The following is a 27,015-nucleotide window of genomic DNA, read 5'->3' on the forward strand; positions in this document are numbered from 1 at the left end:
CAGTCTTTTTTTTATGTGAGCCTAATTCTTGCATTAGCATGTAAAACAAATAAGCTAATAGTGTAGTTCTGTGTTTTTTAGTAGAGGTGTTTCTGTCACAGTAGTAAAAATAAGTATGGCTAGGGATATCACATGGTAGGGTGGAGTTAATTACTGAGTATGGTACAGTATAACAATGGCGGGCAGGCAACTATTCTTGATAAAGAGTGCAGTCCACACCTGAAAGGAAAATAGTCTACTCATAATAGTCATAGGTAGAAATAGTCATAGGTAGAATTCTTGCCACATCCTAGCAATGAATATACAATTATTCTCCACCCCTGTGCAAATACATCATATACTATTTGAAAATATTGTTGAGATACATTCAATTTAAATATTTTATATGAGTGTTTTATACATGTAAATTGTGTATTTTGTTTAAACTTTATTTGTGATTTATTTGTGATACGTACATCCACTCAATAAAATAAAACAAGTAAAGTATGTGTGTTGCATGACAACGTGTACAAACACTGACATTTTTAACAACAGTAAAAATAAAATAAAAAGCCAAGTACAGGTGACGCACATTCTCACTGTCTGATGTCTTGGCCCCAGTGCTGTCATCSGTCTGCACGCGCAGTCACGCCCATTTCAGGCCGGCTGAGCCAATCAGTGGCTTAGTGATTGTACAGCAGTCTACCCGTGAATAGAGTTATCATTAGCGTGGGAAAAGTATTACTGCCTTCAACACTTCATACTGACAGGCTAAAATTCTGATCACTGGTGCGGGATAAGGTTACACAAATAAAGGTGGGGATCAAATGGTCAAGTATTGCACCTGTTGCTAGCATATCGATTTTATTTTACACAAGGGGTTATTTCCCAAGGCGGACTTCATGTAACTTTTAAACTCGAAATACGAAGTCATGGACAAATCCAGCCTCCAGAGACTGTTTTCAGCGTGTGACATTAATAAATCTGGTGTGATTGAATACGAAGACTTTACAGTTGTTTGTCGAGAGCTGAATGTGCCTGAAGACGAAATCAAAACTTTATTCAACAAATTCGGCGCTAGTGAAGATGGATGTATTAATTACAGCAATTTTTCATCACGGTTTCAAGAGGTTTCAGAAACATTGGATTTGGCCTCTTTTGGAGCGTCTCCTCAAAGTCAAGGGAGTCCCTGGGAAGAGTTCCAGAGCAGGATGGACGATGCAACCGGTCTCCTCTCAGGAAGGTAAATCTGGTGTGTGGTTGKTGTGAATTGTTTGACAGAAAGTTGCACCTGCTATTACAGCTCTTACAGTAGACTGTGGGTGTAATTTGTAGATGTTCGTTCTGCGTTCATCCCTCTGTTTTATAACTATGTAAAATGTAGAAATGATGGTTGTCCATAATCTTTCATCTTTCAGACTGCGGGATCAGTTGGCTGAACTGCACCAAGCCATGTACATCTCAGAACCTTTGTTGTTGCAACAATATGAGGGACTTGTCGATGCTCTTGTCAGTGAAAGCAAGGACCACAGGCTTGAGAGTGAGCAACTGGAAACCAGTTTGAGAAGGTAGGGATTGTGTCATAGCAGCATCTCTTGGCTCAGATTTCTCAATAAGAGGAAAACAATATATTGAGAAACAATCTACCAAACTATATTGTCTGAATTTTGTTCTCTTCACGAATGGAACAAATTTATATATCAGTTAACTTAGTCATTTGCCTGTTTGTGTTACCAAAAACACATGTAGTGTTTATGTTGTGGGATATCCATGCAACAATGTTTCAATCAAGATCAGGCTTGAGTTATTAATCAGTTAACATTTACAAAATGTGAGTATTGGTTGCGCCAGTATGCTTCCCACAGTAAGGTTATTATAATCAGACATAATTGCATGTGGTGAACCCTTTGTAATTACCTGGATTTCTGCATAAATTGGTCATCAAATTTGATCTGATCTTCATCTAAGTCACAACAATATACACACATAGTGTGCTTAAACTAATAGCACACAAATTATTGTATTTTTCTTGTCTATATTGAATACATCATTTAAACATTCACAGTGTAGGTTGGGGAAAGTATGTGAACCCCTAGGCTAATGACTTCTCCATAAGCTGTCAGGAGTCAGCTGACCTGGAGTCCAATCAATGACACGAGATTGGGGTTGTTGGTTAGAGCTGCCTTGCCCTATAAAAAACACTCTCAAAATTTGAGTTTGCTATTCACAAGAAGCATTGCCTGATGTGAACCATGCCTCCAACAAATGAGATCTCAGAAGACCTAAGATTAAGAAGTGTTGACTTGCATAAAGCTGGAAAGGGTTACAAAAGTATCTCTAAAAGCATTGATGTTCATCAATTGTCTATAAATGGAGAAAGTTCAGCACTGTTGCTACTCTCCCTAGGAGTGGCCGTCCTGCAAAGATGACTGCAAGAGCACAGCGCAGAATGCTCAATAAGGTTAAGAAGAATCCTAGTGTCAGCTAAAGACTTACAGAAATCTCTGGAACATGCTAACATCTCTGTTGACGGGTCTACGATACGTAAAACACTAAACAAGAATGGTGTTCATGGGAGGACACCACGGAAGAAGCCACTGCTGTGCAAAAAAACATTGCTGCACGTCTGAAGTTTGCAAAAGTGCACCTGGATGTTCCACAGCGCTACTGGCAAACAGTTCTGTGGACAGATGAAACTACAGTTGAGGTGTTTGGAAGGAACACACAACACTATGTGTAGAGAAAAAATGCACAGCACAGCAACATCAAAACCTCATCCCAACTGTAAAGTATGGTGGAGGGAGCATCATGGTTTGGGGCTGCTTTGCTGCCTCAGGGCCTGGACAGCTTGCTATCATCGACGGAAAAATGAATTCCGAAGTTTATCAAGACATTTTGCAGGAGAATGTTAGGCTATCTGTCCGCCAATTGAAGCTCAACAGAAGTTGGGTGATGCAACAGGACAACGATCCAAAACACAGAAGTAAATCAACAACAGAATGGCTTCAACAGAAGAAAATAAGTCTTCTGGAGTGGCCCAGTCAGAGTCCTGACATCAACCCGATTTGAGATGCTGTGGCATGACCTCAAGAGAGCAGTTCATACCAGACATACCATGAATATTGCTGAACTGAAACAGTTTTGAAAAGTGGAATGGTCCAAAACTCTTCCTGAACGTTGCGCAGGTCTGATCCACAACTACAGAAAACGTTTGGTTGATGTTATTGCTGCCAAAGGAGGGTCAACAAGTTATTAAATCCAAGGGCTCACATACTTTTTTCATCCTGCACTGTGAATGTTTACACTGTGTGTTCAATAAAGACATGACAATGTATAATTGTTATTGGTTTAAGCATACTGTGTTTGTCTATTGTTGTGACCTAGATGAAGATCAGATCAAATTTTATGACCAATTTATGCAGAAATCCAGGTATTTCCAACGGGTTCACGTACTTTTTCTTGCCACTGTAGATGGTGTGGAGTTGCTTTCGCGGTTCAGAGGCGGCATTTCTTGATAGGGATGACATTTCTCACCCAAGGAAGTACTCTTAAATGAGTTGCTAGTCTTGTTCCCCCCATTTTCCACTTTTAAACCTAGTTGTCCCTTTTTTATATTGCCATTTAGGCCTAATCTTAACACTTATGCAAATTAATGTGCCTGTAAGAATGTTTGCTAATCAGTGGCAAGACGTGCTGTATTTTGATTCATTCAATCTCACACTGCAAATGAGTCTCTTGACTGGCTGGACCAAGTGCTGTCACTTGATGATAAAACACATTTAACTGAATAGTGTCCCGCCCGCTCAAAGTTCACCACTAGATGAAAACACATGGGCAATGGATACCAATGGAACAGATATGATTGGAACCAAAAGGTGTAGTTCTGTGTTGCTGCTGTGTTTGAAGATGTGTTATTGCTTGCAAACAATGCCTCACCTTCACCTTATATTCTGACTCATCACTTTTGCTGGACTAGTGTTTGGGCAGTTGTTTTGCATTTGATGGACAACCAGGGCAGACATGTAAATGGTATGTACCTCTGTGTGCCGACAGAACAGAGGAGCTGAACACCAGTCAGTTGACAGAGCTGGAAGAGGACATGCAGCAGCAGCTTGCCTGTGTAGAGGTCAGGGTGAGAGAAGAGGTAAGTGACGTATTATGAGGACTTAGTTACTACAGTATATTCTACACATTGTGCTAGAAATAAAACATGTAATTCACTCTCATCAAGTATTTAAGAACTAAAAACAAACAAAGCAAGCAAATAAGCAAGCTAAGTCATTAAAAAGGCATTGGTGTCATTGAAAACATACCTTAGAAAATGTACAAAACAATGGTGAGGAAAAAGTTGAATATAATAGACTTGGGCAAATAGTTTGTTGGAAATTAAGATTAAACTGTTTTTATTTCAAGAGGGGCCTCCACAGGTGTTTATCCGCATATTTGTGGTAGGGGAAGTACCTTTTAGAGAAGGGAGAGCAGCTAGCTCAAACGCTCACAAAGGCCCCTTTCTACAGTTTTGTGAAAGACCCTCTTTAAGTTCAGAGCCAATGAGCAAAGTTGTCTCTCCTTGGGTTTCTTGTCTGTAGGAGCATAAGAGAATGGAGGGAGTCATGGCGGCACTCCAGAGAAGGCATGAGAATGAGGTGGCAGACCTGCATACTGTTATGGACAGGTTGTTAAAGGTAGGTGTCATCTGTTTGAAACAGGTTTTGTGACATATTTCATCTATTGACCTATTATTGTTGGTGTTGAAAGGTTATTTAATGTTTCCCAAGGATTGCCACTCTTATGTTTGCAGTACTTTATTTACCTAGATTCAGGCAGCCTTAAGTGTGAATATGATTTCAGTTGATGCTTAATCATATTTATGATTAATTTGAAATAAATGGAAACCTTTTCATTGTAGTCCCAAGGGGAATCTGAACTGAACAGTTCCAGGCAGGATGTTGACAAACTACAGAACCAAATAAGTGAACTGACTCAGGTATGTTGGATCAGTTAGACAACTGTATCTTGAGTCCCATTYGGAAAGTATTCAGACCCCTTGACTTTTTCTAAATGTTGTTACGTTACAGCCTTATTCTAAAATAAGCCTTACTCAGTACTTTGTTGAAGCGCCTTTGTTGAAGCGCCTTTGGCAGCGATTACAGTCTAGAGTCTTCTTGGGTATGACGCTACAAGCTTGGCACACCTGTATTTGGGGAGTTGCTCCCATTCTTCTTTGCAGATCTTCTCAAGCTCTGTCAGTTGGATGGGGAGCATCACTGCACAGCTATTTTCAGGCCTCCAGAGATGTTCGATCGGGTTCAAGTCCGGGCTCTGGCTGGGCCACTCAAGGACATTCAGAGACTTGTCCCAAAGCCACTCCTGCGTTGTCTTGGCTGTGTGCTTAGGGTCGTTGTCCTGTTGGAAGGTGAACTTTCGCCCCAGTCTGAGGTCCTAAGTGCTCCGGAGCAGGTTTTCATCAAGGATATCTCTACTTTGCTCCGTTCATCTTTCCTCGATCCTGACTAGTCTCCCAGTCCCTGCCACTGAAAACCATCCCCAGAGCATGATGCTGCGACCACCATGCTTCACCATAGGGATAGCGCCAGGTTTTCTCCAGACGTGACGCTTGGCATTCAGGCCAAAGAGTTCATTCTTGGTTTCATCAGAGTATCTTGTTTCTCATGGTCTGAGAGTCCTTTAGGTGCCTTTTGACAAACTCCAAGGGGGCTGTCATGTGGCTTTTACTGAGGAATGGCTTCCATCTGGCCACTCTACTATAAAGGCCTGCTTGGTGGAGGGCTGCAGAGATGGTTGTCCTTCTGGAAGGTTCTCCCATCCCAACAACCTGATGGTCACTATGACAGAGCTCAAGAGTTCCTCTGTGGGGATGGGAGAACCTTTCCCCAGATCCTTCTCCCCCGATTGCTCAGTTTGACTGGAGGYCAGCTCTAGGAAGAGTCTCGGTGGTTCCAAACTTCTTCCATTTAAGAATGATGGAGGCCACTGTGTTCTTGGACCTTCAATGCTGCTTAACTTTTTTGGTACCTTTCCCCAGATCTGTGCCTCGACACAATCCTGTCTTGGCGCTCTACGGAAAATTAATTCAACCTAATAGCCTAGTTTTTGCTCTGACATGCACTGTAGACAGGTGTATGCCTTTACAAATCATGTCCAATCAATTGAATTTACCAAAAGTAGACACCAATGAAGTTGTAGAAACATCTTACGGRTGATCAATGGAAACAGGATGCACCTGAGCTCAATTTCGAGTCTCATAGCAAAGGGTCTGAATACTTATGTAAATAAGGTTTTTCAWTTTTTTTATATTTGCTAAAATTTCTTCATCTGTTTTGTCATTGGCTATTGTGTGTGTATTTAATCAATTTTAAAATAAGGCTGTAACAGAACAACAATGTGGAAAAGGGAAGGGGTCTGCAAACTTTCCGAATGCTCTGGACGTTATTTCCTGTGCACTTTCCAGTAATGTTGTACATATTACATTATGTATCCTCAGGAAAAGGAGCAGTTACGGACTTCTCTCTTCAAAGCACAGACAAACATCTCCATTCTGCAGGTAGAGATGGACAAGCTGAAGAACATGTATGCAGACCAGAAACTTCAACATGAGAGGTGAGATCACCGACTTCACGTTCAGGTCCAATGGATCAAGTCCAACTCACTAAATACAGACTAGTTGATAAGAAATGTTGTAATTGTCTATTTTCACAGAGAAAGTGATGAACTGAAAAAGATGGTTATTGAATACCAGTCTTACTCCAGTCACATTGAAATTCTCCAGTAAGTCTGTCTGACCCGATTGTTCATTAGTACAGTATGTCCTTTCATGATTGTTTTTGTTGTATCGTAGTCAAGCAAAGCTTTGAGTCATGCATGCACATCCGTGCAGTGCACACCATATGCTCATTGTAATGAATGCTGACTCTACTCTAAAGGTGGCAGGCTAAAAGATTAGTTAGGCATCTGAAATGTTCTCTACATTGACTCCTTCCTATTAGGGCCATGAACAAAAAGCTGTATGACAGCAATGATGGCTTGCGCTCTGCCTTAGTCAACGATGTGGCATCAAGTAAAAGGAGGGTAAGTTTGGTTGTTTTCACTCAAGATAAAGAAGACTCACAATACCCCTTTATATTTACATTTATACAACATTTATAAAGCATTAGTGTTACAAATCTTCCTCCCCACAGCTATCCCCCAACAATGAAATCCCAGCTCGAAGAATGAAGCCAGTTCGACAAAGCACGCTTATAAAGTACACATACTATATTCTTATCCTAGAAATCTGGACCTATTGATTAATAATATTAATTGACCACTTAACTAATGTTTACATTTTTTCATCCCTATGTTGAGTCYAGTTCAGAGGGAGCACACACAACTGTAGGCTCCAGTAAAACGACCAACTCCCATGTAGCCAGCTGGGCTGATGCATACCCGGACAGCGGTGTGTCCTTGCCTATGGACACTACTGAAAGCTCAGGCAGCGAGTCTGACAGTGATGACTCTACAGAAACAGTACACCACAGTTATTCATATGTGCCCTCAGACATTGAGGTAAGGGTAACTACAAGGGTTGACCAACAATTGTATTAGTACGTTTCACATTCTAATACATGAATGTACCTATTTCTGCACCAGATATCAGATGTGAAATTGGAAGCAAATCAGGCAATACTGTCTGTAGCTCCCAGCAAAGCTAGTTCCATTGCTTCATCCATCCGGAGACGCTTGTCTGCTTTCCCAATGAAGGTAAGGCTTTTGAGCTGAGATGCTCAGTTTTGAAGCACAGTAAGACATTGTGTAGGGAGGCTCATGTGGAATTGGTATATGCTGGTTCACTCCAGACTTGACTGCCCTTGACCAGTACAAAAACATCCTGTGGCGTACTGCATTAGCATCAAATAGCCCCCGCGATATGCAACTTTTCAGGGAAGTTAGGAACCAATGTACACAGGCAGTTAGGAAAGCAAAGGCAAGCTTTTTCAAACAGAAATTTGCATCCTGTAGCACAAACTCCAAAACGTTCTGGGACACTGTAAAGTCCATGGAGAATAAGAGCATCTCCTCCTAGCTGCCCACTGCACTGATGCTAGGAAACACTGTCACCACCGATAAATCTACGATAATCGAGAATTTCAATAAGCATTTTTCTACGGCTGGCCATGCTTTCTACCTGGCTACCCCTACCCCGGTCAACAGCTCTGCACCCCCCACAGCAASTTGCCTAAGCCTCCCCCACTTCTCCTTCACTCAAATCCAGATAGCTAATGTTCTGAAAGAGCTGCAAAATCTGGACCCCTACAAATCAGCTGGGCTAGACAATCTGGATCCTCTCCTTCTAAAATTCTGCCGCAATTGTTGCAACCCCTATTACTAGCCTGTTCAACCTCTCTTACGTATCATCTGAGATCCCTAAAGATTGGAAAGCTGCTGCGGTCATCCCCCTCTTCAAAGGGGGAGACACAGTAGACCCAGACTGTTTTAGACCTATATCCATCCTGCCCTGCCTTTTCGAAAATTTTCGAAAGCCAAGTTAACAAGCAGATCACCGACCATTTCGAATCCCACCGTACCTTCTCCGCTATGCAATCTGGTTTCCGAGCTGGTCATGGGTCCACATCAGCCACGCTCAAGGTCCTAAATGATATCATAACCTCCATCGATAAAAGACAATACTGTGCAGCCGTCTTCATTGACCTGGCCAAGGCTTTCAACTCTGTCAATCACTRCATTCTTATCGGCAGACTCAACAGCCTTGGTTTCTCAAATGACTGCCTCGCCTGGTTTACCAACTACTTCTCTGATAGAGTTCAATGTGTCAAATCGGAGGGCCTGTTGTCCGGACCTCTGGCAGTCTCTATGGGGGTGCCACAGGGTTCAATTCTCGGGCCGACTCTTTTCTCTGTATACATCAATGTCGCTCTTGCTGCTGGTGATTCTCTGATCCACCTCTACACAGACGACACCATTCTGTATACTTCTGGCCCTTCTTTGGACACTGTGTTAACTAACCTCCAGRCGGGCTTCTATGCCATACAACACTCCTTCCGTGGCCTCCAACTGCTCTTAAATGCAAGTAAAACTAAATGCATGCTCTTCAACCGATTGCTGCCCCTGCCCGCCCACCATCACTACTCTGGACGGTTCTGACTTCTGACTGAATATGTGGACAACTACAAATCTCTAGGTGTCTGGTTAGACTGTGAACTCTCCTTCCAGACTCACATTAAGCATCTCCAATCCAAAATTAAATCTAGAATCGGCTTCCTATTTCGGAACAAAGCCTCCTTTACTCATGCTGCCAAACATACCCTCGTAAAACTGACTATCCTACCGATCCTTGACTTCGGCGATGTCATTTACAAAATAGCCTCCAACACTACTCAGCAAATTGGATGTAGTCTATCACAGTGCCATCCGTTTTGTCACCAAAGCCCCATATACCACCCACCACTGCGACCTGTATGCTCTCGTTGGCTGGCCGTCGCTTCATATTCGTCGCCAAACCCACTGGCTCCAGGTCATCTATAAGTCTTTGCTAGGTAAAGCCCCACCTCATCTCAGCTCACTGGTCACCATAGCAGCACCCATCCGTAGCACGTGCTCCAGCAGGTATATTTCACTGGTCATCCCCAAAGCCAACTTCTCCTTTGGCCGCCTGTCCTTCCCGTTCTCTGCTGCCAGTGACTGGAACGAATTGCAAAAATCACTGAAGCTGGAGTCTTATATCTCCCTCACTAACTTTAAGCATCAGCTGTCAGAGCAGCTTACCGATCATTGCACCTGTACACAGCCCATCTGTAMATAGCCCACCCAACTACCTCATCCCCATATTATTATTTTTGCTCCTTTGCACCCCAGTATCTCTACTTGCACATTCATCTTCTGCACATATCACTCCTAAATTGTAATTATTTTGCCACTATGGCCTATTTATTGCCTTACCTCCCCAATCTTACTACATTTGCACAAACTGTATATAGATTTTTCTATTGTGTTATTGACTGTACGTTTGTGTTTGTGTCGCAGTGCTTTGCTTTATCTTGGCCAGGTAGCAGTTGTAAATGAGAACTTGTTCTAAACTGGCCTACCTGGTKAAARAAAAAAAAATATGGTATCTGTTTTATTTTCCATAACCTAAGTAATGCTACTTGGTCCTCAGCAAACAGAAGCAGACCTTGTTGACACTGGTGGCCCTGAGTGCCCTGGTCCCATGTACCGGTTAGTCTTGGCGGGAGATGCAGGATCAGGGAAGTCCAGCTTTCTATTGCGGTTGAGTCTCAATGAGTTCAGGGGAGATATTCAGACGACGTTGGGTAAGTACATGTACAGTAAGTTTTTGGTAGTGGTAGAATAAATGCAGAAAGTGCATTGCTGTTTCCATTACAYAATGTTGTTCTTAGGAGTTGATTTCCAAATCAAGAAGATGTTGGTGGATGGAGAAAAAACAAACCTCCAGATATGGGATACTGCTGGACAAGAGAGGTATGTTTCTGTACATTGACATACTAAAAGCCTTATCAAAGTTGTTCCATGATGTGTCTTTGGTGATGTGGCTGTTAATCTGAAGTGCTGGAAGATTCCAAATGATCATGTAATATCAAAAACTAAATGGGATTTCCCTGTTACTGTAGGTTCCGCAGTATTGCCAGGTCTTATTTCCGTAAAGCCCATGGAGTCTTACTGCTGTATGATGTCACTTCTGAAAGCAGCTTCCTTAATGTCAGAGAGTGGATGGACCAGATTCAGGTAGCAGTCACAGTGGAGGGGTTTTATGGTTCTTGAGATAAAAAAAATAAAAAAACTTGGAATGGGATGCCAAAATAATGGTTGTCTATATTTCAGTTTGAAACCATAATGTATTTCAGTTATATTCAATATAAAAGGAACAATTATGATTACGCATAAATCAGGAACTTAGTGAAAAACAAACTGCACTTGTTATCCCAGGAATCCACGGATGAGCAACTCCCAATGTGTGTGATTGGGAATAAAGTGGACCTGCGGGAAGATCGACCAGAGGGAAGCTGTGTCAGCACTGTTGATGGGGAAAGGCTGGCAAGGGTACAATCTCATTTACCAGTCAATAACAGCTGTTCATGGGTCCATCAAATAAATATTAAATCACAATATGACATGCGTTTCAGACATACAATGCCCTGTTCTGTGAAACTAGTGCTAAAGAGGGAACAAATATAGTGGAGGCAGTACTTCACCTGGCAAGGTAATAATCTTAATCTTCCCATCCAATCCCTACCACGAATACCTAAACTATAACTGAGCTCTTACCATTTTTTCCTAACACAGAGAAGTTAAGAAAAATGTGAAACTGAGACGGCAATCAGAGTCACAGGTGAAGTTGAGTTTAAGCAGTTCAAAGAAAGCTCTGACCAACTGCTGCAGAGTATAACCATGGAGGCCCATCACTTCACCCTATGGAATGCATCTACTGACTGGAGACTTGGGAGGATGGAGACAATTTTAGCACCACAGCTTTTATCATTGAGAATGTGATGCAGATCTGTTTTGTAACAAATCTCCTGAGATTACTGTAGATATGTCTAATTCATATTTAAAATTTAATCCCAAGTAATTGCCAACTTCTGAACGGTAATTGTCCTTAACGTGGCACATAACTGATCTGGAGCATGTAGATCTCCAGAGATGTTTAATGAATGTATTTGAATGGGACTTGTACGGCACCTAAATAGTTTGCATGTATCTGTTGTACACATCAGGAATTTACTGTATTCAGAAAGGCTCAGTTGAAACTACAATGCTGTGGTTAGAAACATTCAGAAATTAGTACATTTTACAATGAGGTGCTTTCAGTATGTCAGCTGATTTTGTTTTAATTGAATAAACTTTCTGTACTGAGGTGTGTGGTATAATTTGTTAGATTAAAGTTCCCCAGATTGAATCTTTCATTAGTTTATTTGATTAATCTTACAGCACTGCATATGTTCATCAATATAAAAGCAATAAACATGGTATAGAAACCATAAACAACCACTAGTTGAGTAACATTCTAGATGAGGAAATACAAAAATACAAGCTTTTTTGTAATTCCAAGTAGTGGAGTTTGAAATTCCTGCTCTTTACATTGTAAATACTGATTAACATTCGACCTGTGTATTGAAATAGGCTTACGCATTAGTCCTTATTTCCCAAACTATACTGCACCACCACCACAAAATATTACAAACTGGTTCTAAACCCCAGATTATGGGACAAAAACAAGACCTGGTCATCTTTCAAAAATGGATAACATCTGGGTATCTGAGAATAGTTGTGATTGGGCTCTGGCTCTGTATCCTGCTATTTGGCTTTCTCGTCTGCCGCCTTAGGGTCATTGGCTTTTTTCTGCTTCTGTTGCATTATCTCTGCATCCCTAAGGAAGACAGACAAAACAAATGGTTAAACCAAATAAAAACGAAATGCATTTTAAAAATGTGTCCTGGTTTCAGTGAAAGATTCTCACCTGTATACCAGGAGAACTTCCTAAAAGCCAATACTAGTGACTTACCTCAGCTTCCTCGCAGCTGCAGACATGCCATCATCAGCCTTCTTTCCCTTGTCATTCCCTTGTTTTTTGGCATTTCTAGCACGAGCAAGGTCACGCTGATTCCCCCCTGCAAAGAAATCGATTTGAAAGACCCAGGTGAGGGGAGTACAGTTGCAGAGTCATTGCTTATGTCTTACATTTTAAAGACTAAATTAAAACCAAGCATCTTTAGCTATTGGCCATCTACAGCCCTGTATTGATCGTTTGGTAACGTAACTGCTATTAACAGTAACGTAACTGGCTAGATAAACAGTTACCTAATGGATAAGACGAAAATAACTTTAATCCATAAATGTACGTTCCGGAGAGAGAGAGCATAAGGCTAGGCAACTGCTTAGCAGGGTTTGTTATTGTGCGTGGCACTTCACGGGCCTAGACAGTTAACGTTAGCTCGCTAACTAGCTAACGTTACGTTAACTACAAAGCAGATCCTTCTTACCAGTTAATAATGAAAAAATGATACATTTCATGGCACTAAAACAAATTAGTGTAAAGTAACAGAAAACCACGTTACACTATACTTTCTAGTTAGCTATAGTAACGTTATTTTTTTCTTTTCACTTATCCAGTTCAAACATAGATCGCTAACGTTAGCTACCTAGCGTTGATTGTCTCTGATTTCATTTCTTTAAAACAGCAAAGCGAGATACGTAGCCAACGAACACAACTTTAGCTTAGTAGCTAGTAAATAAAATATAGCAATATACTCACTTGTCATGTTGTTGTTTCTAAGTAAACGGTGTGGAGAAGGCTGCCAAGCCTGCCAGCTGTGCACCAACAATATTCGATTTACGTCACGACGACTGAACGCGTTAATACGAGACATCGCGAGAGTAGCGGTATTTTCTTGTATTTGACGTCTGCATATTATCAGTACTTTATGCCGCATTCASAACAACTGGGAACTCGGAAAATACAGGATCAAATGATGACGTCAGTGATCTTCAGGTCAGAAAGTAGGAGCTCTAGAAAGAGGCCCGAGTTCCCGAATTGGAATTCCGAATTGGAAGACCGTTCAAATATATATTTTTCCAGTTGAAGCTCGTTTTTTCCGAGTTCCCAGTTGTTTTGAACACACTGAGGTCGGAMATTTCGGAGTTGCCAGTTGTTTTGACGCGGCAATAGAGCCCCACAGTGGGGAAATGGTTCCAATCGTTTCCCCACCATTTGTTTTCATAACAATGTAAATATATCTTAGACAAGATTACTTTTATCAACATATTCAACTCTATTTACTCTCAGATTCGAAAATGCTAATTAGCATGAAAATAGACATTACGTCAACTCTAGCTGCCACCTTTGCTAGCAAGTAACGTTATTGTCTATTTAAAACTTGCACAAGACAGTTCACAGAATTGTCCATTAAATAAATGTTGCCCATGTATTCATTACGAAATTTAGCTAACATTAGATAATAAATAAAGGTTAAATAAAAAATAATTAATCCAGATATTCTTACTTTTGACTCGATTCGGCAGTCTCATCCAGATCATCATGGCATTTGTAGTTGTTTATGATAGCCATATTAGCAGCTAATTAGCATTTCATTTTGGGGGGGTAAATGCAGGCGAATATATATATATAAGTCACCTTGTCCTAGAGAGATTTACACGGTTATCAAAACATCACGCCAGGGTAAGCCTACACCTTCAAGCACAGCCCTTATTTTAAGTGTTTCTAAAATCCCCTATGGGAAAAATKTATGGTGGAAAATAACAATTTCCTTGTTTTACCACTAGGTGTTTAATTAATTATGACTCATACCGTAATAATCAATAAAAGTACTATGAAACCTAAAAATGCAAAATTGTATCAATGATTTGAATTCCCCAGTGGCTTTTGAAGATTATGAAATATCATAAATATACTAGATTCTTTAACAAAAAACAACCAGAGATTATGTTATGGTGGTTGGCAGGCCACACGACTAAAATAACTGTATAGCTTCAAATTATGTTTGAAAAGTTTTATTTCTCAGTGATTCAATACAYTTTTAGTAATTGACTACAAATACGTTATGATAGATATTAAAGGCTATTTGCAACTAGAATGTGATTTTTCTTAATTAAGATTTTAGATACAAATGTAAACAAAATCGTTCCTCCCAAAGATATTTATTAATATTAGACTTCATGGAAATGTAGTGGCCATTATTCAACGATGTGTATAAACCCTGGAWGACTGACAGGGGGCGCTGTATTGAAGGTCGCACAGCCATTTTGGTACTCCTCCACCGGTAAAGCCACAGATAGATATTTCACCAGAAGTATAAATGTGAAGCATCCATCCGCTTGGCGTTTCCACTCACTATATGGTAGTGAGAGGAAGCCAAAGTGGCCAGCAGTGGGAGACGATGGAAGGAGATGGATCTTCTCATCAATAAAACATTTGATCTCAATGCAGGATCTATGACAGAGCTCCAGTAACTCTGGAGCTCTGTCATAGTGACCATCGGGTTCTTGGTCACCTCCCTGACCAAGGCCCTTCACCCCTGTTTGGTCGGGCGGCCAGCTCTAGAAAGATTCTTTGTGGTTCAAAACTTCTTCCATTTAAGAATGATGGAGGCCACTGTGTTTTTTTCTGGTACCCTTCCCCAGAGCTGTGGCTCAACACAATCCTGTCCCGGAGCTCTACGAACAATTCCTTCAAAAAGGCTTAGTTTTTGCTCTGACATGCACAGTCGATGGTGGGACCTTATATAGACAGGTCTGTGCCTTTCCAAATCATGTCCAATCAATTGAATTTACCACATGTGGACTCYAATCAAGTTGTAGAAACATCTCAAGGATGATCAATGGAAATAGGATGCACCTGAGCTCAATTTCGAGCTTCATAGTAAAAGGTCTGAATAATTATGTAAATAAGGCACTTCTGTTTTTAAAATGTCTATAAATTGGCAAAAAATGTGTAAAAAACWTTTTTGCGTTGTCATTACGGGGTATTGTGTGTACATTGGTGAGGACAATGTTTTATTTAATCCATTTTAGATKAAGCTGTAACGTAACATGTAGAAAAAGGGAAGGGTCGGAATGCACTGTATATACTTCATTGGCCCCCCTTCATAAGCAATGACTGGAACATAGCTATGACAGTATGCAGCTTTATTGATGTTGTTTCTGTATCAACGGACAGTAGGCCTACAATTTTTTTTATTTGATTTTCCATTGACATAGATTATTCATTTGGACACAACCTGTTATTACAGAAAACCCTTATTCATACAATACATTTAAAAGCTGTAACACGAGAATACTGCTCTCTTCAATCTTTTGTGGAGGAACATTGACCATGTGACTATTCCAGAATGAGTTTTTCTATGGATTTGGGGACATTTATCAGCTAATAACTGTACTAAACGATTACAACACAAAGCTATTTTGTGTTCATTGTTCAAAAAAATAAAAGTGCCATTCATTTATTCTGTTACACTCAAACACAATCTGTGGTGCAAATGTCAGTGCTGCTACCGTATGTCAGTGAACATTGATACAGGTTTTTTTTATTGTTCAGTGCAATCTTTATTTTATTCACAGTAGACAACTCAGTTTAGTATTCATGAGCTGGACTTGTGTAGAGGACAGTTTCTTTGTAGAGGACGTCAGTTTCTTGCAGTCAGAACTACTGACGTCACTAAACTGCCCAAGGCCACCACCAGAGCACCAAGCAGGAACGTCCATGAAATTCCCTGAAACACCAAGTGACGCAATGTCAACAAACAGTCAAATGTTTTTTTTCTCGTGAACTGAATTAAACCAAAACATTTCACACAGGGAAAGTTCTGTGGCTTACAGGTGGCTTCTTTTTAGAAGGAGTCAGAAATGGGGCAATATTGTCTCCGAGGAGCTGGGCAGGTTTGGCTTGCCACTTCTGGGTATCTTTGCCTCCTGATTGCCTTTTCACTAGCTTGGACAACTCAACATGGATGGCCTGGGAATCAAATCAAATCAAATTGTATTTGTCACATGCACCGAATACAACAGGTGTAGACCTTACTGTGAAATGCTTACTTACAAGCCCTTAACCAACAATGCAGTTCAAGAAATAGAGTTCATAAAATATTTACTAAATAAACTAAAGTAAAAAAATTGAACCAATCAAAAAGTAACGGGAAATGTACATAACAATAACAAGGCTATATACAGGGGGTACTGGTACCGAGTCAATGTGCAGGGGTACAGGTTATTCGAGGTAATTTGCAAAGTGACTATGCACAGATAATAAACAGCGAGTAGAAGCAGTGTAAAAACAAAGCGAGGGGGTCAATGTAAATAGTCCGGGTGGCCATTTGATAAGTTTGGTTGTTCAGCAGTCTTGTGGCTTTTGGGTAGAAGGTGTTAATGAGCCTTTTGGTCCTAGATTTGGCACTCCGGTAAGAGAGACTGTAGTGACAACTTATCCTAATAACCTTATACAAAGTCCTATACAATTTATTATGTCAGCAGTAAAGTAGTCTAGGTTTAGTATTTTAGCAGTAAAGAGGGCGGGGTGGATTGTCAATGAGTATGATGTTGTAGTTTAGAAGTTGTCCAGTAGATGACAGCATTGATCATATTAAATGCAACAATCTCAGGCTCAAGCCATAGTTGGACTTAATAATTGAATCAGATCCCGTTGATAATCACGTTGATAAACAAAATTTGATTATCTTTCATGCATAACAAGTATTTTCAACAAATATTACACAACAAATATTAACCAGTTAAGCTCTCATAACCAAAGTTGTTTTGTAGCCTACTTTGTTCCGCATTTCTTTGCATCTTGACCCCTATAGGATCTTGGTAACCTAATGGAGGGGGTTGTGTAACCTGAAAACGAACTGTTATTTGCAGGGGTTGAAACCGAAATTATTTCCCAATCGTTTAATTCGGAACAGAACCATCACTTTTTTCCCGTTCCATTCCACTGTTCCCGACCAGCCAAATAAAGTCGTGAACCGGAAAACAATTAAAAAGCACCGGTTATATCGTTCATTTCTGTTCCTTTTTTAACCTGTGAAATCAACMGTTTTTTTCTTCTTAATTTTGCTCATTAAATGACTTCACCAATCAGTGCGGATAGAGCAGGCAAACTAGTTGTTAACATTCTTGATGGACAGACAAGTGTAGCCTATGGCGTAAAATGCGATTGAAATTTGTCGGGTGGGTAGAGAGCGAGAAAGGGGTCTTAGCTAGAAGGGATCCAGCTTTTGTCAAATTAACGTCAGATTTGACTTTTCGCAGCAGGTTAGGATAATGAATGTAACAGGTTAGGAAAAGGGTGAGGGGTTCGCTAAAATGCGAAATAAAATACAAAATAAAGCCGGATCCCTTCTAGCTATTACCCGAGAAAGGGTTGAGGGATAGGCTTGAAGCGCTGGGCATCTTGTTATGATATGCATTATCTGAATAGAGTGAAAATGTAAGGGCATATTTTTGTAGGCACCAACTCCACCATGGTTTGTTGCACAAAGCCTATAAGGAAAATGAATGTCGTTTTTGGATAAACGCCGAAAATGAGGTATGTGGTAAACACACGCTTAGGAACGCCGAAAATGAGGTATGTGGTAAACACGCTTAGGAGATTTTATACGTTTTGTTCTAGATAATCTTCATCAGTTTACTCACTTTTTGATAATTTATATAATAATAATAAAACATAAATGACAAAGGCTTCATAATTCATAAAGGGCATGTTAACTGATTGCTATTATCTCATATAACAAAACGTAAAAAATATCCTAAACCTGTGTTAACTTTATTTTCGGTGTTTATTCCAAAAGCCTATTCTTTCCCCATTCATTCTTTCCATAGGGATGACTGAACGAACCAGAGGTAATTTATTTCCGGGTTTTAGGACTACAATCTGGCACGCTTTAATAGCTAGGTCCACAGAATTATACATAGTAGGAGCGGCTTCTATGGAGAAACTTTGAATGTCATTTGAGCTAGCTAACAACACACCTCTTACCTTTTGTAGTTAATAAATTCAATGTGAAACGTGATAAATAGGCCTATAGTATCCTTAACTAGCATTGAAAAAGTTAATCCATTCTTCTCTAACTACACTGAATAAAAATATAAATGCAACATGCAATATTTTCAAAGATTTTACTGCATTACTGTTCATATAAGGAAATCAGTTAATTGAAATAAATTCAATAGGCCCAAATCTATGGATTTCACATGACTGGGAATACAGGAAGGTAGGCTGAACACACACACACTGGCAAAGATTTGCCTGGAACATAAAATAACATTATTAACCGGTTCCCATGCTTTTAAAATACTGGTATGGATCACTTTTGTTTCTGTTCCTTGAAAAATTATGTTATTTTCCGGTTTTTGGTTCTGTTCCCTGAACTGGTTCCAACCCTTGGTTATTGGACTAACCTATAGCCCAAAATGTATTTTCTATATAATTCGGATTCAGAATCATGTTTCTGTTTTTCAATGCCTTACCCACACACTTAAATCAGGTCTCTAAAGGGAAAGATTACTTTATTCTCCATCAAGACACGGGTGTAATTACCAAGTCAGCAGATATTTTAGTTTTGTCTAGACAAGACTGTCTCACCATGACAGCAGTGCAAACTGCAGGTCAGGCCAAGTGGGGCTGAGGCCACAGAAAAACACATTCAGAGCATGGGTTAAAAAAACTAACAAACACACAATATTCTGAATTCTACCCACAAGGGCAAACGTTTCTAAATGTTGTTTTTCACACTTTGTATTTTGGTAGCATTGGAGTTGTTTAGCATAATGAGTTGGAACTAACTGAAGTAATAAAACATGTTACATTAATAACAATTTTGATTTGCTTTATCACTCAATGTGTGACATCAGGGTCTTAAATCTTTGTGGCTGAGTAGAGAATTTAGCAGACAGCACTAGGAGCAAGACAGAACAGGTCTTCACTGTGGCTATGGAAGTAACACCACAAAATGATATCTGCAAAGTGTTAGGCTCTAATACCTTTGGTTGGCTTTGCTTTTCTGAACTATATTGTGCAAATCCAACACTAAGTGCTGTAAAATACAACACAAACCCATGCCAAAAGGTTGTTCATTTTTGGCAATACTTTAATATTGGCAGTATTGGGTAATAGTACATAACTCTGTAAACTTATTGTGAACTGTGAGTCACACTCTACTCCAGACATGGTTTAAGAACTTGTTGAKTATTGCGTGCAGTTTTACAAAATATTATGGAAATAAAATCATGAATCTCTGGCCTAGTGTCATATGAGTGTGTTTGATTGGGGAATGATTTCAGGGACCTGTAGTGACATTGACCCTTTATCTGTTTGTGGATTTCACTAGCAGTCTAGAGGCGAGGGAGAGGTGGAGGTGTTGAACCTCATTTAAATAGGCTATCTCACCTTAGTGGACGGCTCCAGTTTCAGGGCCTTCTTCAGTATCTCCATTGCCTCCTTGTACTCGCTCTTGTCTGACAGAAGCTGCAAAGAGATTGCAATATATCTGAACAGCTAAATCAACAATCATCCTTCAGCTGTATACTGTACATGTTTCAGTAGTACATGTTGAATGGCAGTAAATCTTTACACCCATCTAAAATGTCTGAATATGGTTTTAGAATAGAATTCCCCTTCCAACCAGGCACCATAGACTTGTGAAGGACAGGTAATGTTACAGTGTGTCCCTCACCTTCCCTGTCCTGAAGAGGGCTTTGACGTTTTGTGGATCAAGGGACAGAACATCCCGGCTGGTGTGTAGTGCGTCATCGTACTGCTCCAATTTCAGCTGAGCCGCTGCCAGGTTGTTCAGACACTTCACACGGTAGTCCTGCACCTCCTCCTCCTCCCCCTCCAACAGCACATCACTACTACCATCTACGGGGGGGAAGAAACAGGCCACACAGCCTCACACCTGGGCTATTGTCATGTATATGTCCTTGGAGCCCCAGTCTCTCTGGGTGTTAGGGGGAATTATATACTCACAGGAACTAAAGGGAGGCGAGACTTTGGGTATTTGATGTACTGTAAGGACATCTGTGTGTTTGTTTGCCTCAGTAAAAATTCATTGTTAGCGCCATTATGGAAGCGCTGACTTTGACACTCCTATGAGTTTGGAAGTCTCTCTGTTACAGCTGAAGTGAGAGTTATTAGTCTAAGATCTGTGAGGGATTGTTGTTAGCAGAGCTATGTTAGGATTAGATTGGGAGGAAGGAGCAGTTATTCAAGGATTTACAGTATATTATAGAGACGGTAAAGTTAATTAATCTCACTAAAATCCATGAAGAAGTCATCATAATCCAAAGTTTGGTGCATTGCCATTGTGTATTTAAGTGTGAATGATCACGAGAGATGTAAATCAGTGGTATAGAAACCTATATCCGTTGGAATATTCAGTGATAATTCTAATGCAGATATTCAATAATGGTGTTTTTTTCACCATGTATTGAATTTCTTAATATTCTGTTGCATTACCACATTTGATAACTTCAAGCATTGTCATGAATCTTGCCCTGGATTCAGAACTGAGTGATTTCCGCTAGATGGGCCAGCTGCAAAGTCGAAATTGGCTATATTGTAAAAATGTATGAAAACAAAAATGTGCTTTTTTGGTCTTAATTTAAGGTTAGGGTTATCAGTGTGGTTAAGGTTAGGGTTCGATTTAAAATCTGATTTTATGACTGTGGTCATTTGCTGGTGCAGCCACAATCTGCAGAACTGCCTCCAGAACAAGATTCATGACGAAAAATGCTAACCTGCTAAATTCGCAGTCTTTTTGCATTGAATATATTCATTTCTTGTTAAGTGCTGAGTAAAATGTAGCCATTGGCCCATCATCATTGATACATTTAGATGCAGCCCACGCTCTTCTCCTCACTGACTCATTTCTGTMGAATGTCTCTCTTGGGTCCACCCTGCCTTTCCAGCAATGAACATTATTAAGGACCTTGAATTAACATGAACGTTTATTAGGTTTGATTTAAGAATCAACAATAACATTTCTCATGACAGTGACCTCTGCTGGATATGCTCCTCATTATGATAGCATGATTAGTTCTGAGATGGACGACCAGTAAGCCATTAAGAGACTATCAGGCAATTGAGTGCTGGAAATGTGGACACTGTATTTTTCTGAAGTGTGCTAGTTAACTAAAAGCTGTGTGTGTGCGCAGGGCGTTGGGCGACCCGAAAATCTGAGGGGGCACAAAGTACGTGAGGATGGCTGGGGGTGGGACGGAAGTTGCAGAATTTATCATTTTTTAAACACCTGAAACAGCCTTTTCCTGCAATCTAGAGTCATAATCATTATGCTTAATTCTATACTAAAATTGGTATATAAAAAATAAAAATAAATATGCTTCTCTGCATCTGTAAAAAAAAATGTGAGTCTTATTCAGTACATTTAGTGATTGTTTGCTTTTCTAAAGTCTACCAACCTTGCCAGCAGGCATGCCAGTTAAGATAGTTAGACAAGCTAGCTACTCTAACTTGATTGATATCCTGAAATGTCTTCTTGGTAGCTAGTTATGAGGTTGAGGGATTGGAAACCTATCTCGGCTAGCTAAAGCCAACTTCATAAAATTACTACAGATGTAGGAACTTCATCTGATCACCCTGTTGCAGGAGAACTTTCCTGCAATGCATGACATTTTAAAATGTGTAGTGTATATGAGGTTTAAAAAGTCTTCTGAWGTTTGTAATTTCCAATTTGAAATTACATTTGATTTTCCCTTACGAAAAATGTATCGAACCCTACAAAAATGTTCATTCATTATAATCCACATAATAATTCACATTTCCTATTCCCACAGGATTATTTTCCTGATTTAGCAAACTGGCTCAAATTAAGATCCTACATCTGTAGATGGCTAGTAGTATTACAGAAAAAAAAGTGTATTTATTTATTAACAGGACAAATCTGAGGGGGCACGTGCCCCTGTGCTTGCGTGCGTGAGTAGCATGACACACGTATTGAAAGAAAGGGTTACCTCTAGTATGTGTAGTAAGGACATCAAGAGCCATCCAGTAGGCCCTGGCAGCCATGCTGTACTCCTCCCTCTGGAAGTGGAAGTTCCCACGCTCTCGTTTCTGGTTTGCAATGCGCATACGGTCCGAAATGGGGAGAATCAGAGGGTCGGGCTTCTCTCTGATGTCCAGGAGCTGCAGCTGGTAGAGTAAGGGGGCCCAGGCTGGAATATCTGTCTCCCTGCCAAAAACAAATACACACACACATACACAAACCTTTAATCACACCCAGACTGGAGCAATAGGGATGGATAGCCTAAATATCTGCATCAACATCTCACTTTGATTGTGTGTAAATATGCTGGGTCAGTGCRTATCATATCACTSATGTTGTTGACATCACCAGAATGGTTGTCTGAAGTCATTCTCCATGTGCCAGTCATTTTCCAATACCACAACTAAGTTTTAAGTTGTTTCGGTTACATCTTGATTGATTGGACTGTATATTGATTGGTGACTTCACCTGCAATATGTATTAGAAGACAACCAATTTCTGCTATCTGATCGACAGGGAACTGTCACTGTGTTCTAAGCTAGATAGATAGCTAGTTAGAGCACCAGTCAAAAGTTTTTCTTTATTTTTACTATTTTACATTGTAGAATAATAGTGAAGACATCAAAACTATGAAATAACATTGGAATCATGTAGTAACCAAAAAAAGTGTTAAACATATCAAAATATATTTTAGATTCTTCAAAGTAGCCACCCTTTGCCTTGWTGACAGCCTAGCTGATTGTGGAGGATAAGTCATCTGATGCTGCACTCCATCACTCTTTGTCTTGGTCAAATAGCCTGAAGGTGTGTTGGGTCATTGTCCTGTTGAAAAACAAATGATGGTCACACTAAGCGCAAACCAGATGGGATGGTGTATCGCTGCAGAATGCTATGGTAGCCATGCTGGTTCAGTGTGCCTTGATTTCTAAATAAAWCACAGACAGTGTAACCAGCAAAGCACCCTCACACCTCCTCCATGCTTCACGGTGGGAACCACACATGCAGAGATCATCCGTTCACCTACTCTGCGTCTCACAAAGACAGGGCGGTTGGAACCAAAAATCGTCAGGCCAAAGGACAGATTTCCACTGGTCTATTGCCCATTGCTCGTGTTTCTTGGCCCAAGCAAGTATCTTCTTCTTATTGCTGTCCTTTAGTAGTGGTTTCTTTGCGCAATTTGACCATGAAGGCCTGATTCACGCAGTCTCCTCTGAACAGTTGATGTTGAGATGTGTCTATTTCTTGAACTCTGTGAAGCATTTATTTGGGCTTCAATTTCTGGGGCTGGTAACTGTAATGAACTTATCCTCTGCAGCAGAGGTAACCCTGGAATGAGTAGGTGTGTCCAAACTTTTTATTGGTACTGTGTGTGTATTTATTATTATTTTATATTATACAGTGGGAGAAGTATTTGATCACTGCCGATTTTTGCAGGTTTTCCTACTTACAAAGCATGTAGAGGTCTGTCATTTTTATCATAGAGTACATTCAACTGTGAGAGACGGAATCTAAAACACAAATCCAGAAAATCACATTGTTATGATTTTTAAGTAATTAATTTGCATTTTATTGCATGACATAAGTATTTGATCACCTCCAACCAGTAGAATTCCGGCTCTCACAGACCTGTTAGTTTTCTTTTAGAAGCCCTCCTGTTCTCCACTATTACCTGTATTAACTGCACCTGTTTGAACTCATTACCTGTATAAAGACACCTGTCCACACACTCAATCAAACAGACTCCAACCTCTCCACAATGGCCAAGACCAGAGAGCTGTGTAAGGACATCAGGGATAAATTGTAGACCTGTACAAGGCTGGGATGGGCTACAGGACAATAGCCAAGCAGCTTGGTGAGAAGGCAACAACTGTTGGCACAATTATTAGAAATGGAAGAAGTTCAAGATGACGGTCAATCACCCTCGGTCTGGGGCTCCATGCAAGATCTCCCCTCGTGGGCATCAATGATCATGAGGAATGTGAGGGATCAGCCCAGAACTACACGGCAGGACCTGGTCAATGACCTGAGAGAGCTGGGACCACAGTCTCAAAGAAACCATTAGTAACACACTACGCCGTCATGGTTAAAATCTGCAGCGCACGCAAGGTCCCTGCTCAAGCCAGCGCATGTCCAGGCCGTCTGAAGTTTGCCAATGACCATCTGGATGATCCAGAGGAGGAATGTGGTCTGATGAGGTCTGATGAGACAAAATAGAGCTTTTTGCTCTAAACTCCACTCGCCGTGTTTGGAGGAATAGAAGGATGAGTAAACCCCAAGAACACCATCCCAACCGTGAAGCATGGAGGTGGAAACATCATTCTTTGGGGTGCTTTTTCTGGAAGGGGACAGGACGACTGCACCGTATTGAGGGAGGATGGATGGGCCATGTATCGCGAGATCTTGACAACAACCTCCTTCCCTCAGTAAGAGCATTGAAGATGGGTCGTGGCTCGGTTCCAGCATGACAACGACCCGAAACACACAGCCAGGGCAACTAAGGAGTGGCTCCGTAAGAAGCATCTCAAGGTCCTGGAGTGGCCTAGCCAGTTCTCAGACCTGAACCCAATGAAAATCTTTGGGGAGCCGAAAGTCCGTATTGCCAGCGACAGCCCCGAAACTGAAGGATCTGGAGAAGGTCTGTATGGAGGAGTGGGCCAAATCCCTGCTGCGTGTGTGCAAACCTGGTCAAGAACTACAGGAAACGTATGATCTCTGTAATTGCAACAAAGGTTTCTGTACCATATTTCAGTTCTGCTTTTCTGATGTATCAAATACTTATGTCATGCAATAAAATGCAAATTTACTTAAATCATATCAATGTGATTTTCTGGATTTTTTGTTTTAGATTCCTTCTCTCACAGTTGAAGTGTACCTATGATAAATTACAGACCTCTACATGCTTTGTAAGTAGGAAAACCTGCCAAAATTGTCAGTGTATCAAATACTTGTTCTCCCCACTGTATATATACACTGCTCAAAAAATAAAGGGAACACTAAAATAACACATCCTAGACAAAGGCGGAGGTAGCGGTCCTGCTGCTGGGTTGTTGCCCTCCTACGGCTCCTCCACGTCTCCTGATGTACTGGCCTGTCTCCTGGTAGCGCCTCCATGCTCTGGACACTACGCTGACAGACACAGCAACCTTCTTGCCACAGCTCGCATTGATGTGCCATCCTGGATGAGCTGCACTACCTGAGCCACTTGTGTGGGTTGTAGACTCCGTTTTATGCTACCACTAGAGTGAGAGCACCGCCAGCATTCAAAAGTGACCAAAACATCAGCAGGAAGCATAGGAACTGAGAAGTGGTCTGTGGTCACCACCTGCAGATCACTCCTTTATTGGGGGTGTCTTGCTAATTGCTATAATTTCCTTTTGTCTATTCCTTTGCACAACAGCATGTGAAATTTATTGTCAATCAGTGTTTCTTCCTAAGTGGACAGTTTGATTTCACAGAAGTGTGATTGACTTGGAGTTCATTGTGTTGTTTAAGTGTTCCCTTTATTTTTTTGAGCAGTGTATATATATTACACACATTTGAAGTCGGACAGTTTACATACACCGTAGCCAAATACATTTAAACTCAGTTTCACCATTCCTGACATCTAATCCTAGTAAAAATTCCCTGTCTTTGGTCCGTTAGGATCACCACTTTATTTTAAGAATGTGAAATGTCAGAATAATAGTAGAGAGAATGATTTATTTCAGCTTTCATTTCTTTCATCACATTCCCAGTGGGTCAGAAGTTTACATACACTCAATTAGTATTTGGTAGCATTGCCTTTAAATTGTTTAGCTTGGGTCAAATGTCTCGGGTAGCCTTCCACAAGCTTCCAACAATAAGTTGGGTGAATTTTGGCCCATTCTTCCTGACAGAGCTGGTGTAACTGAGTCAGGCTTGTAGGCCTCCTTGCTCGCACACACTTTTTCAGTTCGGCCCATACATTTTCTACAGGATTGAGGTCAGGGCTTTGTGATGGCCACACTAATACCTTGACTTTGTTGTCCTTAAGCCATTTTGCAACAACTTTAGAAGTATGCTTGGGGTCATTGCCCATTTGGAAGACCCATTTGCGACCAAGCTTTAACTTCCTGACTGATGTCTTGAGATGTTGATAATTTTCCCTCCTCATGAAGCCATCTATTTTGTGAAGTGCACCAGTCCCTCCTGCAACAAAGCACCCACCCAACATGATGCTGCCACCCCTATGCTTCACGGTTGGTGTTCTTTGGCTTGCAAGCGTCCCCCTTTTTCCTCCAAAAATATGGACATTATGGCCAAACAGTTCTGATTTTGTTTTATCAGACCAGAGGACATTTCTCCAAAAAGTACGATCTTTGTCCCCATGTGCAGTTGCAAACCGTAGTCTGGCTTTTTATGGCGGTTTTGGAGCAGTGGCTTCTTCCTTGCTGAGCAGCCTTTCAGGTTATGTCGATATAGGACTCGTTTTACTGTGGATATAGATACTTTTGTATCCGTTCCCTCCAGC

The 27,015-nt window shown here is 40.7% G+C and overlaps 3 protein-coding genes across 9 annotated transcripts in view; 1 reads left to right on the plus strand and 2 right to left on the minus strand.

The window, feature by feature from the left end:
- Positions 1-666: 666 nt before the first annotated feature.
- Positions 667-11,869, plus strand: rasef2 (RAS and EF-hand domain containing 2). 3 transcript variants are annotated; one of them, XM_023971456.2, is made up of 18 exons: positions 670-795; positions 1,108-1,222; positions 1,398-1,547; positions 4,033-4,123; positions 4,569-4,664; positions 4,889-4,966; positions 6,485-6,600; positions 6,700-6,768; positions 6,987-7,068; positions 7,179-7,243; positions 7,350-7,545; positions 7,630-7,740; positions 10,154-10,307; positions 10,395-10,476; positions 10,626-10,740; positions 10,942-11,055; positions 11,139-11,215; positions 11,299-11,869. In XM_023971456.2, the coding sequence occupies exons 2-18, from the start codon at positions 1,191-1,193 to the stop codon at positions 11,399-11,401; spliced, it is 1,731 nt and encodes a 576-aa protein (XP_023827224.1). In that variant the 5' UTR covers positions 670-795; positions 1,108-1,190; the 3' UTR covers positions 11,402-11,869. The 3 variants fall into 3 exon arrangements, with proteins under 3 accessions (XP_023827223.1, XP_023827221.1, XP_023827224.1); XM_023971453.2 differs by having other exon boundaries at positions 668-1,222; XM_023971455.2 differs by lacking the exon at positions 6,700-6,768 and having other exon boundaries at positions 667-1,222.
- A 37-nt stretch (positions 11,870-11,906) lies between these two features.
- LOC111952617 (small EDRK-rich factor 2) lies at positions 11,907-13,397 on the minus strand. Its single transcript, XM_023971477.1, has 3 exons — positions 13,268-13,397; positions 12,518-12,623; positions 11,907-12,382 (listed from the first exon to the last, which is right to left on the minus strand). The coding sequence occupies exons 1-3, from the start codon at positions 13,380-13,382 to the stop codon at positions 12,310-12,312; spliced, it is 294 nt and encodes a 97-aa protein (XP_023827245.1). The 5' UTR covers positions 13,383-13,397; the 3' UTR covers positions 11,907-12,309.
- A 2,252-nt stretch (positions 13,398-15,649) lies between these two features.
- LOC111952611 (peptidyl-prolyl cis-trans isomerase FKBP8) overlaps positions 15,650-27,015 on the minus strand; it is a 54,365-nt gene continuing 42,999 nt past the window's right edge. For all 5 annotated transcript variants that reach the window (XM_023971464.1, XM_023971467.2, XM_023971462.2 and 2 more), the window contains 5 exons: positions 22,495-22,712; positions 20,199-20,383; positions 19,913-19,990; positions 16,346-16,483; positions 15,650-16,241 (listed from right to left, as the gene is read on the minus strand). In XM_023971464.1, coding sequence (XP_023827232.1) covers positions 16,155-16,241; positions 16,346-16,483; positions 19,913-19,990; positions 20,199-20,383; positions 22,495-22,712 — 706 coding nt within the window. In that variant the 3' untranslated portion in view covers positions 15,650-16,154. The remainder of the gene's footprint in view (positions 16,242-16,345; positions 16,484-19,912; positions 19,991-20,198; positions 20,384-22,494; positions 22,713-27,015) is intronic.

Source organism: Salvelinus sp. IW2-2015, linkage group LG26, assembly GCF_002910315.2.
Source record: "Salvelinus sp. IW2-2015 linkage group LG26, ASM291031v2, whole genome shotgun sequence".
In the NCBI taxonomy this organism is placed as follows: Eukaryota; Metazoa; Chordata; class Actinopteri; order Salmoniformes; family Salmonidae; genus Salvelinus; species Salvelinus sp. IW2-2015.